Source organism: Hemicordylus capensis, chromosome 2, assembly GCF_027244095.1.
Source record: "Hemicordylus capensis ecotype Gifberg chromosome 2, rHemCap1.1.pri, whole genome shotgun sequence".
Lineage (NCBI taxonomy): Eukaryota > Metazoa > Chordata > Lepidosauria > Squamata > Cordylidae > Hemicordylus > Hemicordylus capensis.
In genome coordinates this window covers 310,148,460-310,170,910 of record NC_069658.1, presented here as the reverse complement: position 1 = coordinate 310,170,910, position 22,451 = coordinate 310,148,460, and the positions used below count along the sequence as shown (strand labels likewise).

The 22,451-nt window shown below is 43.4% G+C and overlaps 1 protein-coding gene across 11 annotated transcripts in view; it reads right to left on the bottom strand.

The window, feature by feature from the left end:
* WNK2 (WNK lysine deficient protein kinase 2) overlaps positions 1 to 21,329 on the bottom strand; it is a 192,612-nt gene extending 171,283 nt beyond the window's left edge. For 6 of the 11 annotated variants that reach the window (XM_053290475.1, XM_053290474.1, XM_053290476.1 and 3 more), the window contains exons 1-2: positions 20,637 to 21,327; positions 18,472 to 19,383 (exon numbers count right to left, since the gene is read on the bottom strand). In XM_053290475.1, the coding sequence (XP_053146450.1) occupies positions 18,472 to 19,356 (885 nt within the window). In that variant the 5' untranslated portion in view covers positions 19,357 to 19,383; positions 20,637 to 21,327. Of the gene's footprint in view, positions 1 to 18,471; positions 19,384 to 19,774; positions 19,875 to 20,636 lie in introns of those variants that run through there. The other 5 variants (XR_008315133.1, XM_053290472.1, XM_053290473.1 and 2 more) reach the window with 3 other exon arrangements.
* Positions 21,330 to 22,451: the final 1,122 nt, after the last annotated feature.

Genomic DNA, 22,451 nt, shown 5'->3' with positions numbered 1-22,451 from the left:
AATGCCAGTATCAGATGCAAGCTGTCTTATAAACAGCTACTGCATAGGGAAGCAGTACATTTATTGTTCTGCTAATCAGTATGCACGGACTTCATTTCCTTCAACCTAATATGTTTGCATCCTGTTTTGCAATCAATAGGCCATGGTCCCTACCTAGCTACTCTCGAACAATAATTCTGATTTTGAGGAAAAAATCAGAAGCCCACATAGTACAGCGACTACTGTACTGACTCTGGTAAGAAGAGACTCGGATGGGGAAGAGACCCTTGCTGACCCATAATAAACCATATCCCTAACACCAGTACAGTTACGAGGATAAAATTTGCCTGCCTTGAGGCAAGTTTTTGTCCTTGAGATAACATCAAAAGGAAATCTAATCAAATAATCCCATTGTGTAAAATAATAATAACTTTATCTGTAAGCCACCCCATTACAAATTTTTCTCTGGTAACTACATGCAATTAAAGGACCAGCCACCTAACTCATCAGGTCACTTTAGTTGCAACATCTTTTCCAAACTAAAACAAATGTGATCCATACAGTGGATAGCATGCTGGACTGATGAGAAGGCTCGAGTGTAATACCCATTTCAGACCTGGACCTTATGAGCATCATGCTTCCTGTCTCAATTATCCATTTCTATAATATATACAGTAAGGACCTACCTGACAGAAGGCAACATACCACTTTGTACAGCACAGAACATACTTAACATGGAAAATTGGATACTTGGGGTGGGGAGATAGTTGATGTTATAAAGTTACTTTCAGATGCTGCAGAATATAGAACTTTGTCAGGTAATGGGGGCAATTTAGAAATCCTGCCAGGCATATTGAATTGTTTTTATTCTGTGAAAGTGTCTTATTTTACTTTTATTTTGTAATTTAGAGTATGTACACTGCTATATATATATATATATAAATCAGGCATTATATAAATATGATAGATAGGTAAATAAATCAATAAAAATATTGCTCCTGCAACTTGGTGCAAGGGCCTTCAAGCAACACAGCTTCTGACTCACCATGTGAATGAAATTGGTCAGTTCTCAAAAATACTCACACAAAAATCAGAAGATAAACACATGACAAGTTTGCTTCAATTCTGCGACTCTTAACTTTTCTGATGTCCATAAAGATGAAAATGTTTGAGGAAAACCCTGACACATTTAAGACACAGAGAAAGACTTGCAATTACACTAGCATTTTAATTATACAGTGTAGAATGTGAAACTAAGCACAGCATCTCAACTTTCAAAATCTGAGAATCTAAGCCAAATGGCTTTCAAGATATGCTTGGGTGTGGGTCGGGGTGTGTGTGTGTGTGCGCGCGCGTGCATGTGTGTGAAAGCCTACTGAAATCTTAGAAGTCCAAGAGGCAGTTAAATAAGATTTGGGGTCAGGGGAAGGCTTTAGAGATCTACATAGCTTGTTTGCTGTCCTGCGATGAGAACAAAATAAGTTATGCAGTATTTGTCTATTTCATGCAGTTTGCAGGACTCAGCCTTTCCTAATGCAAACAGTCCATGAGCCAGGCCCACAAATTTTGGCCATCAGTACCATCTCAGGACAAATACTCATAGTGATTTTGGGCAACATCTACCTCTGTAGAGATAATTATCTATTTTCTATAGCATTGTTGTGTTTGCTGCTTTCTCTGTGTTATTGCCTCTCCTCATTTATCCCTACCCCCAAACCATTAGAGTAAAGTCAGAGTCATTTTGCACAAAGGAAAGTGTTAGGCTAACAATGAACAAATTGTTGTACTCTCTCCATGGAGTACTCTTTGGAGAACATTCCTGCCAATTTTCATTCCTATAACAATAAAATTTTATAGTAGTTTGTGTATTTATTTTTTTTACTTGTAAAAGCTTTTAAAACACGATTGCAAATTTGACCACTGCAGGTTCAATGGTCAGGACAATAAAAGCATTACTCACTGAAAGAACTACAAAGCTATCACCTATTTTTCATATCTAGGAGCGTAGACCTTGTCAAAAAATCACAATGAGCATTCATTCCTCCCAGTTGATACCAACCACCCCAGCTGGCTCATGTATTAAAAATTATACATGATTGCATGGCTACAGAATTTTATTTTTTGTTCTTGTTTGCATGAATGAAGTGCACACAGCCTTGATTATACTGATTTCACGATAGCTAGTTCCATCAATGGCACTTACTGTATACAATAATACAGTAGGCTATTCCTGTATCTTTACTCTTTTATTCAAGCTTTTGGGCTGTAATGAGATTTTAGTTGTATGTTAGCTGCAACTATACTAGGTGTTGTTTTTTACTCTGCTCCTGTTTTAAACTTGCTGGAAACCACCTTGTGGTCAATTGATTAAAGCTGACCTAAAATGCAAATAAAACAAGTATATTATAAAGTTTGGCTGAATATAATAATGTAAATACTTTACACTGCAATATGTTAATTATATTAAAAGGGCTATCCATTATTTCAAACACACATATATGTTGCTGCATGGTAACAATGGCTAAAATCCTGACCAAGCTGGTGGTAAAATGCTGGGAAGACATGATCACACTGCAGAGAGCTTTCTTAGCAATGCAGCATAGTGCATGCGGGGGCGGGATATTTATCAATTTCTACTTCCCCTTAAAATGCCCCTCATCACCTGAAAATGCATCTGAGGGCTATGTGACCCTCAGGGACACATTTTCAGATAGAACAGGGTCATCTAGGGGAAGCAGAACTCAGTGAAGATTACTCTCACACACACACACACACACACACGCTCTACACTGCAATACTCCAGAGGTCTTCCAGTGCATGGGTGCATCTTTCTGATCTGCTGCTGGCTTAGTTGGGCTTGGAAACAGCATTTAGACTGTTGATGACACCCTAACTGCTAACTTGGCAAAGAGGCACCTTTAAACATGGTGATTCTCTTTATTTAGCAGGGGGAGAGTAACTGGCCCTATTCCCCTCCCCCAACACAGTACCACCAGTGACTGTTTCTGGTGTCTATATTATGTTTCTTTTTAGATTGTGAGCCCTTTGGGGACAGGGATCCATCTTATTTATTTATTATTTCTCTGTGTAAACTGTCCTGAGCCATTTTTGGAAGGGTGGTATAGAAATCGAATGAATGAATGAATGAATGAATAATTTCATTTACCATAATGTTAATGACTTTTATTGAAAGATCTTAATTTAGTCTTATTTGAGAGTGTGCAGTTCTCTAACAATAGTCTAAACCAGGGATTCTAAAACATGGGTCCTCAGGTGTTATTGGACTTCAACTCCCATAATCCCCAGCCTCAGTGGCCTTTGGTTGGGGATTATGGGAGCTGAAGTCCAATAACACCTGAGGACCCAAGTTTGAGAATCACTGGTCTAAACACTGAAGTGTGTATACTTTATTCACAGCGGTTCCAAAAGAGTACTACTTTATGCATTATTGAGCACAACCTATTTCATATTACTGAGCAAACAAAGTTGATGCTTGATATAAGCAAGTGCAGTGATACATGTTTCAATATGTTCAGAACTCCTGGGTATTTTTCTTCCTCCTTACCACAAAACAGTAAAGGGGGAGTTCCCCCTATGGTTTCAGTCAGCAGCATCCAGACTAAGTTAGTCCTGTGTAAGTCCCATTAAAAATAATCAGGCTTGAGTGAGTTATGACCAATTTATCACATTGATTTTTAGGTTTTTAATGACTAACTAGTCTGGATGCTGCCCATTATTTCAACAATATGTATGAATTTATTTAAGCTAATGTTAAAACTAATCTTACTGAAATCAGTAAGATTTATGTACTTGGCTAGATCTTGCTTTAAATCTGAGCAGAAAGTCCATGCTTCTTCTTGAGCTGATCTTCTTCTGGCCAGACTCTTTTCAAGCTCCACAGGAGGAAAGGCTAACACAGAGTTTTGAAGCAACCAGTCTTGCAAACTGAGCCACCTGCCCAAATGAATTGTTATCCAGATTTCATTCTCCACATTACTCACCTGGCATTCGCTCCCTGTCAATAAGGTTTTCAACCCGAACCATTTCACTAAAAACTATTCACAGAGTTTTGTAGTACTGCTGAAGCTACAATCTTCATACTGTACATTTACAAGTCACCCCACATCAACATTTGGTGATGAAAGCTTCAAGATGAAATCACTGTATTTCTCATGAAATTTGGGTCATACCAAGTGCACACATCCGCTGCTCTAAGAAACTTAAAGAATAATCATTTCGACTGTGCAAATATTCAGCTCTGAATACCCAAAGCCAAATAATCTGCACAGCCCACTGACTCCACACAGAGGTAACCATCCTCATTGATCACCTATGCACATTGATGTGCTTTTCTCAGTGCCTGTGGAGCCCCTTAAGATAAATGGTGCCCCGACAAGCCTCAACAATGTCTGGCAAGATGTGAATGGACTACTAGGAAGCAGAGACCTTTCCAGCACTTTCCAGTTCAGATCATACAACAACCCATACCATAGCACCAACAACAACAAAAGGGCAGGATGGACTAATTTCTACCAATCCTAAATATAGGCTGAACCTTTGATTAAAGTTACAAAAAACAAATTCAGCTTCAACACTATGTTAAACAGTCACCAATGATAAACATGATATCAAGGAGTTATATCAAGTATATAACCCCAGGTTATAAGAAACACAAAATGCTGTCTTCTCCCCTCTTCTCCAGAATGCCATTTATCCTCCAAGCAAGCTTCAGTCCCATCTGCTGCTCCCCAGATCTTAAAGAAGGCAAATACAGAAGCCCAGACAAAAACTCAAAATATTCAAACATCTTCCCAGAGAAATTTGTTCATGATTCATACCAATTGGAACTAGTGAGTCCATCACATCATCAGATCGGGGTTTGTTTTTGAATCAAGTTAAATACTTCTGGTTATTGTGAACCAATAACTTGAATTGGGAGAGGGGGGCGTTCTTCTGGTTCAGGTCTAGTAAAGAAATTTTACAATTATAATTTAGTTCGGGATCATCACAAGAAATTTAATCTTTATACTGTATTTTAATGTCTTTAAAATGTTAATGTTAATTTCTAATTTATCTTACATGTCCATCTTACCAGTACAAAATTACCAGTACATGAAACCACTGGGAGAGATCATCAGGGGATTTGGTGTGGGGTGTTATCGGTATACTGATGACACCCAGATCTACTTCTCCATGCCAACGTCATCAGGAGATGGCATGACCTCCCTAAATGCCTGCCAGGAAGCAGTAATGGGCTGGATGAAGGAGAATAAATTGAGAGTGAATCCAGATAAGACGGAGGTACGTATTGTGCAGGGTCAGAACTCCAGAGACGATTTTGACCTGCCTGTTCTGGATGGGGTCACACTTCCCCAAAAGGAACAGGTTCACAGTCTGGGAGTACTTCTGGATCCACACCACTCCCTGGTATCTCAAGTTGAGGGAATGGCCAGAGGGGCTTTTTTATCAGCTTCAGCTGATACACCAGCTGTGTCTGTTTATTGAGATGAACGACCTCAAAACTTTGGTACATATGTTGGTAGCCTACAGATTTGACTTCTGCAATGTGCTCTATGTGGGGCTGCCTTTGTACATAGTCTGGAAACTCCAGTTGGTACAGAATGCAGCGGACAGTTTGGTCTCTGGGTCATCTCAGAGAGACCACATCACTCCTTTGCTGACAGAGTTACACTGGCTGCCAATAGGTTTCTAGGCAAAATACAAAGTACTGGTTATGACCTATAAAGCCCTAAATGGCTTAGGCCCCGGGTATTTAAGAGAACGTCTTTTTCATTATGAGCCCCACCACCCATTGAGGTTGTCTGAAGAGGTCCGTCTCCAGTTGCCGCCAACACGGTTTAGGGCAGTGTACAAATCTGATAAATAAATAAAATAAAAAAAATAAAATAAAAAATAACTAAAAATTGGGATTCAGTTCCAGTTCATATGAATCAGTTCTTTTAATTTGTGGTTCATGCACTAACTTCAGATTGGTTCAATAACACTGCAACCAAAGAAATACATATTGTTGTGCATGAAAGTGTCTAAACCAATTAAAAGCATCTTATCAAGTTTAAATATTTCAGGCAGAATAATACATGCTAGGGCTGTGCAATCATATTGGTCCAATTAGAACATTGGACCAATACGCCCATCATCTGGCATTATCCGAAGGATTCCCAATACGACAGCAGGGAGTCTCAACATTTAGAATGCCAACCAAAATCCCTATTGTCCTATCAGAAATCTTTCTACGTCTGATAGTAATATTGGAACAAAACCAGCCTGGCAGCTTGGAGAAACTCTCTTTCCAAGCTGGCTCCAGGCTGGTTCTTAAGGACCGCAACCCCAAAATGGGGGTGGGTGACAGTGAGTGCTTCTTATGGGGTTACCTTGGCCCCCAACCCAAAGTTCAGGAGTGCAGTGCTTTAAAAAAGGCCTGCAGCCAGTTTGGAGAGATTCTCTCTCAAAATCAGTTTCCGAGAAGGACCATTGGTAAAATATTGGGTCATTTTTAAATTATTATTATTTATTCAATTTCTATACCTCTCTTCCAAAAATGGCTCAGGGCAGTTTACACAGAGAAATAATTTTTAAAAAATGGATCCCTGTCCCCCAAAGGGCTCATAATCTAAAAAGAAACACAAGATAGACACCAGCAACAGTCACTGGAGGTACTGTGCTGTGAGTGGATAGGACCAGTTACTCTCCCCTTGCTAAATAAAGAGAATCACCACGTTAAAAGGTGCCTCTATGCCAAGTAAGCAGGTGTAACTTGGCAATGCTGTCGCAATACCGACAGTGTTGAGGAGGCCAAAGCAGCCTCCTCAAATTTTTGTGTGTATGTTATTAATGGATTGGCATTGATCCAATGTTTCTGGTGGTACATGGTGACAGGCCTAATGCATACTCTTCTGGTTGTAATGCAATTATTCTACTGGGCACCATTCAGAATAAGTTAATCATAACTAAGGCTCATTGAAACTAATAGGACTAATAATTAATTGAAACTAATTAATAACTAGCTTGTCTAATTGATTTCAGTTGTGACTGCTCATTACTACCTAATCTGGATGCTTCCCATTATGGAACTCTTTATTCTCGAATTTGTAAAAGTTAACAAAATGCATACAGACAGGATTAAGGAAATGCTAGAAAAAAACAATCACAAAATTCAAAACTGAGTGCCTTACTACTGAACCACTTACTTGGGACCAGATACCATTTTTTGTATTGAGGCGCTCAGTCGGCCTAGGGATTTTTGGTTCAGTTGTGATTCACTACGGTTGGGGGTTGGGGGATGGGACTCACTCTGAACTGCTTTTTTAAAATTTATGTTTGGTTTCAAAAACCTGAACACAAACACAATCTATCTGTATTCGTATTCACTGGCCAAGTCTTTATTGTTATGGTCAACAATTAAAAAAAACCACATAACAAGAACAGCCCTGCCGGATCAGGACCAAGGCCTCTCTAGTTCAGCACCCTGTTTCACACAGTGGCCCACCAGAAGCCTCTGACAAGCCCACAGGCAAGAGGTGAGGGCACGCCCACTCCCCTTCTGTTCCTCCCCTGCAACTGGTATTTAGAGGCATCTTGCCTCTGAGGCTGGAGGTGGCCTATAGCCACCAGACTAGTTGCCATTGATAGACCTATCCTTCATGAACTTGACTAAGCTCTTTTTAAGACTATCCAAGTTAGTGGCCACTGCCACATCTTGTGGCAGAGAATTCCATAGATTAATTATGCACTGTGTGAAAAAGTACTTCCTTTTGTTGGTCCTAAATAATGTTGTGAGAGGGAGAAAAATTTCTCTCCATCTACTCTCTCTACTCCATGCATAATTTTATACACCTCTATCATGTACCCCTATAGACTCCTCTTTTCCAAATTAAAAAGCCCCAGATGCTGTAAGGAAGGTGCTCCAGGCCTTTGATCATCTTGGTTGCTCTCTTCTATACCTTTTCCAGTACTACAATGCCCTTAAGTTACAGTGACCAGAATTGCACTCAGTACTCCAAATGTGGTCACATCATAGATTTGTATAAGGACAATATAATATTAGCATTTTTATTTTCAATCCCCTTCCTAATGATCCCTAGCATGGAATTTGCCTTTTTCGCAGCTGAGCTGCCACACACCAAGTCAACACTTTCAAGGAGCTATCCACTACAACCCAAAGATCTCTCTCCTGGTCAGTCACGGACAGCTCAGACCCCATCAATGTATATGTGAAGTTGGGTCACTTTACACTTGCTTACAATGAAACGCATTTGCCATTTTTTCACCCACTCACCCAGTTTGGAGACATCCTTAGGAGCTCCTCACTATCTCTTTGGATTTCACTACCCTAACTAGTTTAGTGTTATCTGCAAATGTGGCCACTTCGCTGCTTACCCCAACTTCTAGATCATTTATGAACAAATTAAAGAGCACAGGTTCAAGTACAGATCTTTGGGGACCCAACTTCCTACTTCCCTCCATTGTGAAAACTGTCCCTCTGTTTCCTGTCCTTAAACCAGTTAAAAATCCACACCTGAACCTGTCCCCTTATTCCATGACTGCTAAATTTACTCAAGAGCTTTTGGTGGAAAAAAAACACTGTAAAAAGCTTTTTAGAAGTCCAAGTATACTATGTCAAATGGATCACCTTAATCCACATGCCTTCTGACACTCTCAAAGAACTCCAGAAGTTTAGGGAGGCAAGACTTGCCTTTGCAAGATCCATACTGCTTCTCCTTCATCAAGGCCTGTTCTTCTATATATTGAACAATTTTGTCCTCCATTGTATGCTTTCCATCAATGTCCTTAAGCATGCTTTACCAGGCACAGAAGTTAAGCTAACCAGCCTGTAGTTTCCCGGATTCCCCCGGTTCCCTTTTTAGAAAATGGGAGTTATATTAGCTACTTTCCAGTTCTCTGGTACCAAACCTGATTGTATGGACAAAATACATATTTTTGCAAGATCAGCAGTTTCACATTTGAGTTCCTTCAGAACTCTTGGAACACTGAAACATTTTAGAACATCCTTTCCTGCCCTGTTCTTCAGCCTCCAAATCTGAGAAGCTCAGTTCCAGAGTAGGTATATGGTCAGTATCCTCCATCATGAAGATATATGCAAAGAACTCAGTCAGCTTCTCTGCAGTCTCCTTATCCTCCTTAATAATCCCTTTCACACTGTCATCATCCAACTGCTTCTCTGGCAGGTTTTCTGCTTCTAATATATGTAGAAACAGATTATATATATTCAGAATATATTAATATATTTTAAGGTGGAGGAAAACACATCAATAACCTTGCTACGCTGATGACACCACTCGGATAGCTGAGAATGCAGATGATCTGCAAGCTCTAGTAATGAAAGTCAAGGAGCAAAGTGAACAAATGGGACTACAACTAAATGTAATGAAGACTAAACTAATGAAAACAAGTACAACAACCAGCCTCAGAATTTGTAATGAAGACATTGAAGAGGTGGATAGCTTTTGCCTTTTAGGACCAACTATCAACAGTAAAGGATCCAGCAGTCAAGAAATACACCACATACCAGCACTTGGTAGGGTTGCAATGAAGGCCTTGGAAAGGATATTTAGATGCTGTGACGTGTCTATACCTACAAAGCTTAGAACTGTTTGGACAATGGTTTTTCCCATGACACTCTATGGATGCGAAAGCTGGACTTCAAAGAAGCGAGATAGAAAAAGTACTGATGCTTTTGAACTTTGGTGCTGGAGAAGACTTTTGAGGATATCACGGGCAGCCAGGAAAACAAACAAATGGATCATAGAACAAATCAATCCAGAATTTTCACTCGAGGCACAAATGACCAGGCTCAAACTATCATATTTTGGACACATTATGTGAAGATCCAGCTCCCTTGAGAAGTCCATAATGCTGGGGAAAATAGAAGGAAGGAGAAGAGGACGACCAGCAGCAAGGTGGGTGGATTCGATTACAACAGCAACGAATGCACCACTGAGAGACCTTAAAGGCCAAGTAGAAGATCTCCAGATCATCCTGGTCTGGAGATAAGCTATCTAAATGGTTGCTAAGAGTCAACACCAACCTGACAGCATTTAAATCAACCAAATATTTAGAGAAGTATGGTTATTCCCCTTGACACTTCTAGCTATATGCTCTTCAAACTGTCTTTGCATCCCATTTTTTCCTTGCATTTCTTTTGCCAGAGTTTATGTTCCTTTCTGTCCTCTTCATTTGGGCAGAACTTCCATTTTCTGAAGCAAATCCTCTTCCCTTTTATAGCTCCCCTGACTGTACTTGTCAGCCACACTGGCTAATATGATAACAGCATGTTAAAAGAGATCTAGTTTAATTAAATAATACCTATTATAGTTTACAATATTCATTGGTCAGAACAGTGGATGGCAGGAACAAGCTTACTTTTTAATGCTCAGTTGAGTAAAGCCACCAGTATATTGTTTAATTTCCAGCTGTTCTCTTCAAAGAGATACTTGAGACTGCCTGGAATACTTCTGGAGAGAGAGTCTGGCCCTACAAGGCTCCTGTATCTGAAGTCCTTGTCTGCTCCTCAGCTAGAGTATGTTTGGTTATAGTTAAGTGGGGGGTGGGGGGGGAGGGAGTTGCTCCAGTTTTCAGATCTGGTTTGTCTTGCTTAGTGGATTATGGTGCCCATTAAGCAAGCACAAGAGTAAGGTCAAGTAATATATCAGAAAATCATATTAGGAAAAAGTTAGCATTTTGACCTTCATCTTATTTTTTTCCAAAGTCTGCTCAGCATTAGTTTAAACCTCAAAGAATTTGTTTACTGTGATAAAAGAGTGGTTTCTTTAAAGAATCCAAAGCTAAACTTATCTAACCAGCTAACTCAAATAATCTATGACTTTCCACACACAAAAACAAGAATCTCTGTGAGTTGACCAAAAATGAACAGCATGCTATTTGATCCCGTCTTTATCCGCAGACTCCTTTAAACGTGTTCTATATCCTACTGCAACAAAAACAATTGAACAGCATATTGCACCTAGGTTCAGATTACTTTCTTTGGTTGTGTCCTCAAAATAATGGCTTTCAAATGAGCTTTCCATTTCTCAGCTAGGATTGGGGTGCTTTACTTGCACAGCTCAAGCAGCTGACACATTACTGCATTAGACTATAACACAGGTATACATCAGTCACTTCATCAAAATGGCTGTATCATTAAGCATGCTTCTTTAAAAGTAATTTGAGTCTATTAATACAACTACTATTGTAAAAATGCATATGTGTGTGTTCATTTATTTATTATAATTACATCATTTTGCACTTTAAATGTTATATTCTCTGATGCTCAAAACTGTCATGCAATAAGGTTTTTAAATGGGCACTGTAATTGGCTGAGAGCAGATTAGCATTGTAGTTCTGCCTGCATCTCTGATATGGAAAGCAGACTTTACTAGGTATCTACTACACTTCCAGATCCCACTCCACAAATATCTGCAAACAAGGCAGCTAGAGAGAGTTTTATTAGGTAGTACATGGATTTAAAATAAATATAATAATAATAATTATTATTATTATAAAAATACTGCAAAAACTTATCTGGGAACCTTAGATGCACCTAGGCCTGGCACTCTGAATATGCCAGGTAGCATATTCAGCTTTTTAAAAAAAATTAGATTAATAGTTGAAATTTGTGTGATTGTGCTTGACCTCTGGAGCAGATCCTTGGCATGCTGTCAGCATCATTTCCATTTTTTGTCTTTCCTTTCTGGACATGCTTTTTTCGTGGAAGTCCTCATTCCTGTAGTTTTCTCCCATATCCAATCTCTCTGTACTCCAATTCCAAAAACGAACTTGGATTTCATTCTATGACCTAAACAGAGGCATGCTGGCAATGCTGCTTTCCATGCATTTAGAATGTTTTCTGAACACAAATGGCAAAGCTAGCAAACTTTGATAGCTGGGTGGTAGAGAAACCAAGCAAGAGAAAAATATTGAACTTCTCATGACTTTAGGGTAAAACACAAGTTATTGAAAAGGGTGGGGATTAACTTTCGAATGTCTCAGTGGAATTCATCAAAAATCATCAGCACTAGTGCTCAATATTTAGGTAGCAACCCGTGTCTAGCAAACCAGGACTATCACAACTTTCCAGCTTCTTCTTTTACAGCCCTCCCAACTCCCCTTATCTCACTACAGAAGTACTTTCTTGGCTTGCAATGCCTGTTTTCATGTGCACAACCAGATGACTTGCTTCTCCCCTAAACAAATGCTGTATAGACTCCATCCCAATGATCCAGGTCAGCTGCCATGGATCACTAAGGACTAGATGCCTGTCTGCTGCCCTAGGTCCTGAAACCTTGCAATACTCCTCTCGTCTTTATCATTTGGGTTCCTCTGCCTTCTATTAAAATAGTTAAAGATTTCTAAATCTAGTAATTTATTTATTAAATCTGCATGTATTGTATTTCACCCATTATGCCAGAGACTTCTGAATGTTCCGTTAATAACAGCAACTTAAACAGGTTTCTATGGTCAAGTCTTTATACTTAAAGAAATGAAATCGTTTTCTCTATATAGCAGAAGGGAAATCAGCATGAATCTTTTTTAAACTGGCAACAAAGCATGATCTTCTACACAGAAGAAAAACACACACACCACAATTTGCAAGATACACATAGAAATGTTCCAGTGATTCTAAATAAAGATGATAGAAATGTCAGCCAAAGAGTACAGTTCTGTCCTTTTACAATCATAGTTTTGAACATGCCCTTAAGATTATATAATTCAACTATACACAAAATCCTCTTTAAATAGAGGTTGCTAGCTATTTGTTCCTTTCAAACAAGTAGTTGGAAATATATTCTGACATGATTTCAAGCCAAGATACACATTCATTGCAGTCCTACTTTTGTTTCAACCACATTTCATTAATTGAAGAAATCTAAAGGTTGCTTCACTTGTATTTCTTCAAGCACATGCAAAATATCACACAGCTCTGCAAAACTGTAGTTTGTTCACACAAAAGCATATCTCCAGGCCTATATATGATATGATGCACACTAGGGAGCCAGGATTGTGCACTCCTTGGCCCATGTCATGGGTCCAATTTAGATTTCATCTTCGCAACACAAGTGCAGCTTCTTCTCATTCTGCTTATGTAACGTGTGTATTTTGCAATGACATTAACAAAGCCCATGTCATGATCATAGGAAGCTGCCATATACTGAGTCACACACACCATTGGTCTATCTAGCTCAGTATTGTCTACATGGACTGGTAGTAGCTTCTTCAAGGTTGCAGGCAGGAGTCTCTCTCAGCCCTATCTTGGAGAAGCCAGAGAGGGAACTTGAAACCTGCTCTTCCCAGAGCGACTCCATCCCCTGAGGGGAATATCTTACGATGCTCACATGTGGTCTCCCATTCATATGCAACCAGGGTGGACCCTGCTTAGTTAAAGTGACAAGTCATGCTTGCTACCACAAGACCAGCTCTCCTCTCCAGCCCACTCCAGCTCATCTCCCTTCTCACTTGGTTATCGATTACCCAGAAGAGAGAGTGACATTTGTGTGGTAAGACATCATCACAGAGCTTGTCCCACTAGTGTGGTTTTGAAATACAGAGCAATCTTAGTGGCCACCTGATGCACAGCATCAGCACTAACCTCTTTCTGGTAATTCTCTGAGCAGGTTGTCCAGTTCTCCGCTTTCCCAAATTTTCCACAGTTTGCAGATACCTCAGATGACAGAGCTTTCTTGGCATGACATACATGGCATGAAGCTTGATAAATGGAATGGGTCAGTCTCTCACTTCAGACTGTGGAGCAGTGAAGCAGAATTTCACTGCTTCCAAGTGTCTCTGAAGTCCAGCATAAAATGACAGCCTGACTTTCACCTTCGCCCAAATCCTCTCCATGTGCCTGATAACTCAGGGAAGGGGAGCAGTCAGTGATACCAAGGTTAGCCTAAGTTTGTGGACCCCAAAGACACACATTGTCAGGAACCTTCCTTCCTGACAATGTAGAAAGGTTTTCAAGGGTTTGACTACCCCCGTTTAAAAAGACTCTTGAAAATCCTGACTAGGATGTACTGTAAACTCCTGTGTACAATCTCTTATTTTCCCCCTGAAATAGTGATCACTGGGAGAAATACTCCATAAGATGACTGAATGACCAGGGCTACACAACTTCAGCCCTCCCCCTGATGTTGGACTACAACCCGCCCCCCCCCCCATCCCCAGTCATAGTGGCCAATATTTATTTTATTTTATTATTTTTTACATTTATATCCCGCTTTTCCTCCAAGGAGCCCAGAGCAGTGTACATGATTATGTTTGTTCTCACAGCAACTCTGTTGAGTAGGTTAGGTGAGAAATATGTGACTGGCCCAGAGTCACCCAGTGAGTTTCATGGCTGAATGGGGATTTGAACTCAGGTCTCCCTGGTCCTACTCCAACAATCTAACCACTGCACCATACTGGCTAATAGTCAAGGATGATTATGTAGTCCAACCACAGCTGGAGAGCTGAAGTTGTGCTGCCCAGAGATAGACTCGAGGTACACGAACCCCCAGGTACACAAAGAGCCCCAAGATAATCTCTGCAATTTTGGCTAATTGGATAAAAGAACTACAGATGAGATTCAAAGTGCAAAGCAATACATTATGGGACAATTCTCCACACCTCAACTTTACTACTACTACAGGATATTTATATACCGCCCTTCAACCAAAGTTATCAAAGCGGTTTACATAGAAAAATAAATAATACATAAAAAAGATGGTTCCCTGTCCCCAAAGGGCTCACACAGGCGCGGAGCCAGCCAAGCGGCGGCCTGTGTCCAGCCCCGCTCGGCTGCCCCTTCCGAAATGCCCGTGTGCGTGATGTCACACGCACGGGGCATGGCTTGGGCTCCATAGGAGCCCAGGGCAAACTCCCCCCTCCCACGCCCAGGCCGCCGAGAGCCCGGGCAAAGTTTCTGCCAAGTATTTCAGGCAGCTCCGACTGCCTAATAGAACATTTTTTCCTTCCTCTCCCTCTCTGGAAGGATGCGCCGAGAGCTCATTCGGGCTCTCAGCAGCACAGGCCACACCCCCTTGTCATGTGACTTTGTGGCCTGTGCTGCTGAGAGCCCGAATGAGCTCTCGGAGCATCATTTCAGGCAGGGTCGGCTGTCTAACAGGATGTTTTCCCCTCTCTCTCCCTCCAGAGAGAAAACGTTCTGTTAGGCAGTCGGAGCTGCCTGAAATACTTGGCAGAAAGTTTACCCGGGCTCTCGGCAGCCCAGGCATGGGAGGGGGGAGTTCGCTCTGGGCTCCTATGGAGCCCGAGCCACACAGGGCGGGGCTCTCTCGGCAGCTTCTCGCCATTGGCGGCTTGGGTTCTTTGAACCCTTTCGCCCAATGGTGGCTCCGCCCCTGGGCTCACAATCTAATAAGAAACAAGGTTGACACCAGCAACAGCCACTGGAGGGATGCTGTGCTGGGGTTGGACAGAATCAGTTACTCTCCTCCTGCTAAATAAATAGAATCGCCACTTTTAAAAGATGTCTCTTTGCTCAGTTAGCAGGGTTTTACAAATACATATTGATATTGCTAAATCAAAATAGGCTCAAAAGAGAATGATACTCCAAAAAGTGACCTTTGAACAACAGTAGAAAGCTCAACAGTTCTGCATTAGTGTAACATACTAATTCAAAGTTTGAATGATTAAGAAAGGAACTGGACATTTTAAGCAAAGAATGTAACACCACTACATAAATCTACAATGCACACATTTTATTTATTTATTGATAGCCCATCTTTCTTCCATTATGGAATTCAAGGCAGCATTCATCCAGGAACTGACCTGTCTAGTTACAGGAAGATGGCCTTGTGCCTTCAGGCTATGCCCTGGGACCCATACAGTTTAATACCATATTTGGTTCTGGTTGCCTATTTCAAATGAAACAAACACTGCAGAAGATACAAAAAAGGCAACCAAAATTATCAGGGAGATTACAATTAATCACCCCAGAGAAAGTAATAAATTAGGCCTTTTCATTTAAAAATAGTAACTGCAGGCAATGTCATCAGAAATTAAGAATAAAATGAAGTGAACGGAGAGAAGGTATTTACAGTTTTTCCTTCTTCAAAACACTAGAACTTTGTACAATGCAGGGAAACTGATTGGAGGTAGATTTGTTTTTGTTTTTTAGACTAAAGCCCACCACACATCATGATTTAAACAGGCGATTACATAAAAGTACCAATTAACTCCAGCCAGATTTCATTAAGGCACTCAGACTTGTAACTGCAACACTTAATTGCTAAACTGAATTAGAAAGATAGATCTAATTTTTAATTTCTTCTTCCTTTCAAGTATAACTCAAGAATGGATTCAAGGTGCAGTGTTCTTTCTACAATATCATCTGCTTTATTGCTAATGAAGTCATGCGCTAACTCTGCCATTACTCCCTAGTTTCTCACAATACCCCCAATGTTGTTGCAACTTGCTCTATCTTAACTGATCTACCCACTTATTTCTAATAATGCAGCAAACTATACTTGGAACTCTAGCAGTATAGTTCAGGATGTGGGTTGGAGTGCCAGCACTGTATTTATAATTTAGCATTACAGGACTCCTGCATGACAGGCCACAGCATACAGTAAGTAATTAGAAAGATAAACATTCAAACATCTTCCTACCACATTGGAATGAGATGCATGCATTATTTGTTGACTGCAACTTTTGCAAAGGTATTTGAAGCAACTATTCTATTCATAAGCCGTTCCCAGGAATCATAAAGGAGAATTCTGCATTTTTGCAAATAATCAAAAGGCAAAACTTGATCACTACCAATTCCTTCAATTACATCTAAATATAAAATGCCAACATGTATCTATGCAACAAAAATCAGACAAGCTAAAAGAAAAGCAATGGATTAAAAAGATCCCAGGAGCCTTTTTCTTATGTGAGCATGTGCTAAAGAAAAGTTGGATCTAGCTAAAAAAAAAAAAAGTTGGTTCACAAGTCAAACATGGAGCTAAATTTTATGCGACATTAAATGTGTCACTGGCCCTGATGTGTTTTAATTTCCTTAGTAATCATCAATTGAACAAGAGTCCTCTGCAGACCAAGACCATGGTGGGATCCTCAACAGTGCTGCAGCCACAATCCCCATCACCCCCTTCCCCAGCATGCCATTTCACCAAGAAGAAAAGCTTCCATTTGCCTATATCAGGCAGCAGAGATATAGGAAGATGCTGAAAGGCATGATCTCATACAGCATGGGCAAATCTCATACAGATGGCAGTGGCAAATCCCTCCTGTATTCTACCAAAGACAATCACAGGGCTCTGTGGTCACCAGGAGCCTTTACCTTTACTTCACTACCACTCCTTTTTTAAGAAAGGCTTTCTTAACAGGTAAAGATGGCACTAATGTATTCAGAGTTCTATATGGTGCCAAAGTAAAAAACCTCACACTTAGAAAGTTTTAAATTCCCTCTTTATCACAAACACACCCACTCTTCTGCAAACTGTTATTTCATTCAGTAGGTTTTAAAGTATTTAGTAATTAAATGAATTGAAATTCTATACATGTTTACTTGGGATTAAGTTCTGCTGAACTCAGTGGGACTTACTTCTGAGGAAAAGGATTGTACTGTATGTGTGACATTTTCTACAACTAATGTAACACAGAGTCTGGTATTGCAAAAACAACAGTTCTGTGGCACCTTAAATAACAACCACAGGAGTTACATATATGCAGCTAGACAAAGACATGCTGAAGTGCAAGGAAGTCCATTTCCAAATAGACATAGGAACATAGGAAGCTGCCAAATACTGAGTCAGACCATAGGTCCATCTAGCTCAGTATTATCTACACAGACTGGCAGTGGCTTCTCCAATGTTGCAGGCAGAAATCTCCTTCAGCCATATCTTGGAGATGCCAGGGAGGGAACTTAGAACCTTCTGCATGCAAGTGCTCTTCCCAGAGATCTTACAGTTCTCACAGGCGTAGTCTCCCACTCATATGCAGGGCCATCCTTAGGGCATGGCAAGCAGCAACTGTCTCAGGCCCCGCTCTTTTAACCCCCATTAGATTTAACTGGAAGCCCCCACCCCGCTGGCTGATTTGCCCTGGGGCCCCACAAGGACAGCCCTGTTCATTTGCAACCAGGGTGGGTGGACCCTGCTTAGCAAATGGGTCAAGTCATGCTTGCTACCACAAGACCAGAGACAATCGATCCTCTGACATTTCCTGAAAACAGATGTTCACAGCATGAGCACAGTATTTTTTTATTTTAATCCTAGATTACACAGCAAGCACCTTGCTCTTGGGAAAGCCCAGGAGTGAATGCGTTAAATCTAGGAGGCGTGCCTAGGCATATAATAAGGGGGAAGGGTCAGAACCAATGAAAATACCAGGCTATAGTTAGCTCCAGTAGGATAAGCTATAGAGAGACTATTACAAGGCTTTTAGAGATGACACACGCACTTTGTTCTTAGCTGCGAGGGCATTTAAACACACGCAGGACAGGCTGCAGCTTACCTGAAGTTCGCACCAAGCCACTTCCACCCAGGTCTCGGTGTCTAGCCCCTTGTAGACCGTTTTGAAAGACCCCCGTCCAAGTTCAATATCAAACTTGAGAAACCGGCCATCCGGGGAAGTGGCCACCGCTTTCATATCGGCCTCCTCCTCCTCTTCCTCGGGCTCCTCTTTCTTGGACTTGCTCTGATCCTTGACAGCTTCCAGCGCTTTTTTCTCGGCATCCTTGCCGCTCTCTTTCTGCTCGTCACCTGCTGCTAGGCTTTCAGGGGCCGCCTCCTTAGCCGGCCCAGCGAGCTCTTCCACAAGCCCCGGCTCTTCCGCAGTCCTCTGTCCTGCTTTCGCCCTCTCTGCAATTATTCTCTTCGTTTTGGAGAAGAGGATGATCTTCTTCTGCTGCTGCTCCGGTTCCGAGGGCTCGAAGGTGGGCTCCTCCTGGTCGGAATCCACCACGCTCCTCCGCAGAAAGCGCTGGTGGATTATTTTGGGATCCTTGGCATAAGGCACACGGGGAAGAGGGGCGGGGCGCGCGGCTCTGCTTCCCTTCGGCATTGCAGCAGGGTCCATACCCGCCACGCTGCTGCTGCCGCTGCCGCCGCCGCCGCCTGATCTATCAATATTCATGCCCTTTCCACCCGCAGGAGCGGGAGCAAGAGGAGTAGCAGCAGCCGCCGCTTGGAAACCGACGGGTTCTGCAGCACCAGCAGCTGTAAACCCGCCGCTGCCGCCTGCTCTGCCTCCCCCCCGCGGAGGTGCCGATCTGGCATCGCCCCCAGTTTCCATTACAGCTGAGTTTTCAGCTGCCGCCGCCGCCGCCGCTGGAGTAGGTGGTACTGCTGGTGCCGGCGGCGATGCTGTCCCCGCTTTGTGGGAGTCATCACGGTCCATTCTGGTGCGGAAACTCGGGCGAGACACCTGTGAGGAAAAACAAAAAGCAAAAGCTCTACCGATACCGGCAAGCACCACCTGGCTAAAAGGGGCGGCGACCACCTGCAAGAGGGCTGCCCCCTCCCCAGATTTCCAAGCTCGGCTCTGTAACTCAGAACTGATTCCTCCCGAACTAGTCAGCCTTTTTTGGTTGTCTTTCGGGGAGGGAGTAATAAAAGGCCCTTCCCCAAATGATAATCTGACTGATGGCGGGGGTTCTCCCCAGCCCAGGGATTTCCCTCCCCCCCCCCAGCTCCATTGGAAGCAACTAATGCGAGGGATCCCCTCAAGGAAACTGAAGTGGGTACTTTCAGCTGCTAAAACGGCACCCACAGGTTTCCATAACAATGCAATAAAATTCAAATAAATGCGTCCCCACCTTTATTTCCAGCTCGAGCTCGATGTCCCCCCAAATCCTAGCCTGTCCCAAACCACTCTGTCCCTTCTGCACATCGTCCTTCCCTTTAAAGAGCACGGCTCCCTTCCCCCAGCATCCCCGCCCCCTCTGCCATAAAGCCTCCGGTTCCAACCCACGTCTCTTGACACAGGTGCATTCGAATTCCCAGGAGACTCGCCTCACCTCCCCGCACCCCCAAAGCTCCCTAACGCGCTGGGTCCTCACCCCACTGCCACCCGCTCCGAGCTTCTGTCTTCCCCCACCCCCTTTGCCTAATTCAGTCATACTGCAGCTCCTCAATGGAAAGCCATATTGAGGCTGGAAAATGTGAGGGTGGGATTGAAGCGAAGGCGGGTCGTGCTCCTAAGGCTCGGGCCCGACACGTTTTCCACAGCTCTCTGGGCATAAAAGGGAGACTAGGATGTATATATACATAATCCGCCCCCCCACACACACACACACACCAGGTTATGGATCTTGCTCTGCTCAGCTCGGTGCGACTTCCCCGTCGCGCCGAAAAGCCCTGCTTAGATAATAGCGCGCAACGCAGGCGAGGCACACAATCGAGGCATCTGCAGCCGCAGCGGGCCAGGCTGAGGGAGGTGAGGGGCTGCGTCCCCCATAAAACCCAAGGAAGCAGGCGGCGGCAGCGGCCGCAAAGCGCACTGGAGCATTCGTGATGTGCCCAACAACGCAACAGCCCAAAGGGTGGCGGCCAGGGGAGGGCGCGGGAGACAAACAGCAGCAGGTTCAGGTGCTCCAGCTGCACAATGGAGCAGCCTCACCTGCAGCCCAGGAAGGGGGACGGCAGGCAGACAATGCAGCGCCACCGACAACTACTTACGCGGAGGAGCGGGGCCACCCATCTTCACAGCCACAGCAGGGGGTTCGGGGCGGGAGGCTGGCCGAGCAGCGGGTCAGCAAGTCCGTCTCCGAGCATGAGGCCCCCCTCCCCCACCTTCGCAGGCTGGGCTCTGCTACAGCATCCGCCTCTGCTTCGTCTCTAGCCGCGCCTGTCAGGCCCTCGGGACTCTTCTCCTCTCAGCAACACCACGCAGCGCTTCTCATCCAAAGAGCCGGAAACACACCGATAAGTGCAGCTGCAGGAAAAGGAATAATCCACCTCGGGCACAGAGCGCGCTTTGCCCCCCGAAAGTCACAGTGCGTGGAGGTGCAGATTCCCGCCCCAGCCGACGCTTCCCCCTGAACCCTGCTTGAGCTCGGTCTCGTCTCCCCTTTCCACCAGCACTTTCTCCCCCGACGCTTTTGTCAATGGAAATTGCTCTCTAATGAGCGCTCCATTTAACGGACGGGCCAGGAGCCAAGAGCATCTCTAAGCAGCCAATGAGAGGGGCTCGGAGGAGGAGGTGGCCCCCTGTTAGATCCGCCCCATGTCGCTGTGGAACGAGGAGAGTGCCAGCTCCCCCTTCCTCACTTGCTGAGAGCACGTGCCCCGCACCGCATCCGACCGTCCCCGAAGAGGACGCTCTCCCTCCCGGTACAATTCTGCTCCCTACAATGGCTCTCCTGGCTTTACTTCCTCCAGCTTCCAGTGCAACGCTCGTGCCAAGTGTCTGCGCATGCCCTCTATTCAAGCCGCAGCCTATACTGACCCTTGGCCTCACAGAGAGGCTAAAGCCAGAGGGTGATGTAGGCATCGGGAGTGCCAGTGCCTGCTCTGAGAACATAGGATACACAGGGGGAGACCTTTAGGGATCTGACCATGTAGCAGCATCACAGGGGCGGAGATGCTGAGTGCGTGTAAGTGGGCGGGGTGGGGGTCTCCGTGCAAAAGGAGAAAGGGCCTGGGAGGGAGCAGCCTAGAAAAAGTAGGTAGATGGGGGGAGAGCAAACGAGGACACGTTCGAGGAAGCATTTCTTTGCTCTTCCTGGAGGCGGCTGTGCCCTGCTGCGTGGTTTCCACTACCTGATGCAAGCAAATACTGACTCCCTAGGGATTTTGTTAGGCCGTCTTACTTAGAATGTTCCTGGTGGAACCTCTTCCTCCTTATAAATCTTTCAAAACCACCTGCGGCTTCTCAGGATTGTATTTATTTAATCTGCAGTTGATTTGCTGCTGCACATGGCGTGAAAAGGTAATAAGCAGCAGAGGGGAAACCCTGTGTCCTGCTTTACTGGAACATGCCACAACCTCCCCTATATTGCACTACTTTCCCTCGCTCTTTGTGATATGTTGATGGTTTTCTCACTAAGGAGACTTGCTCCTTCCACGGAGGGGGTTTCAAAATATGAATAAAAACCCCAACCCCCTAAAATAAGTATTTCAAAAGGTACATGATAGCAATGCACTAGTCATAATAGGTCCTTCTGTAGTTGAGCTGCAGAGAGCTGGGCCGCTAGGGGAGCTGAATAAGCAAGGATCAACATTTTGCCATGCAGAGGGCAAAATTCACAAGCTGCAAATGATTTCTCTGTTGTAAATTGTGGACAGAACCTAGAAGGTGAAATGTGCCATCCATATACCAGAATCCTGCTTGTCGTTAGTGAGTCCTGTGGGAGATCCCAGTTCAACTTCTGATTCACCCCATGGATGGGATGAAATGATTTATCTCTCATCCTCACCTCCCCATCTGCAAAATGGAAACAACATTTGCACTCACCAGGTTTTCATGAAGTTAGGAGCTATTATGTATGTAGT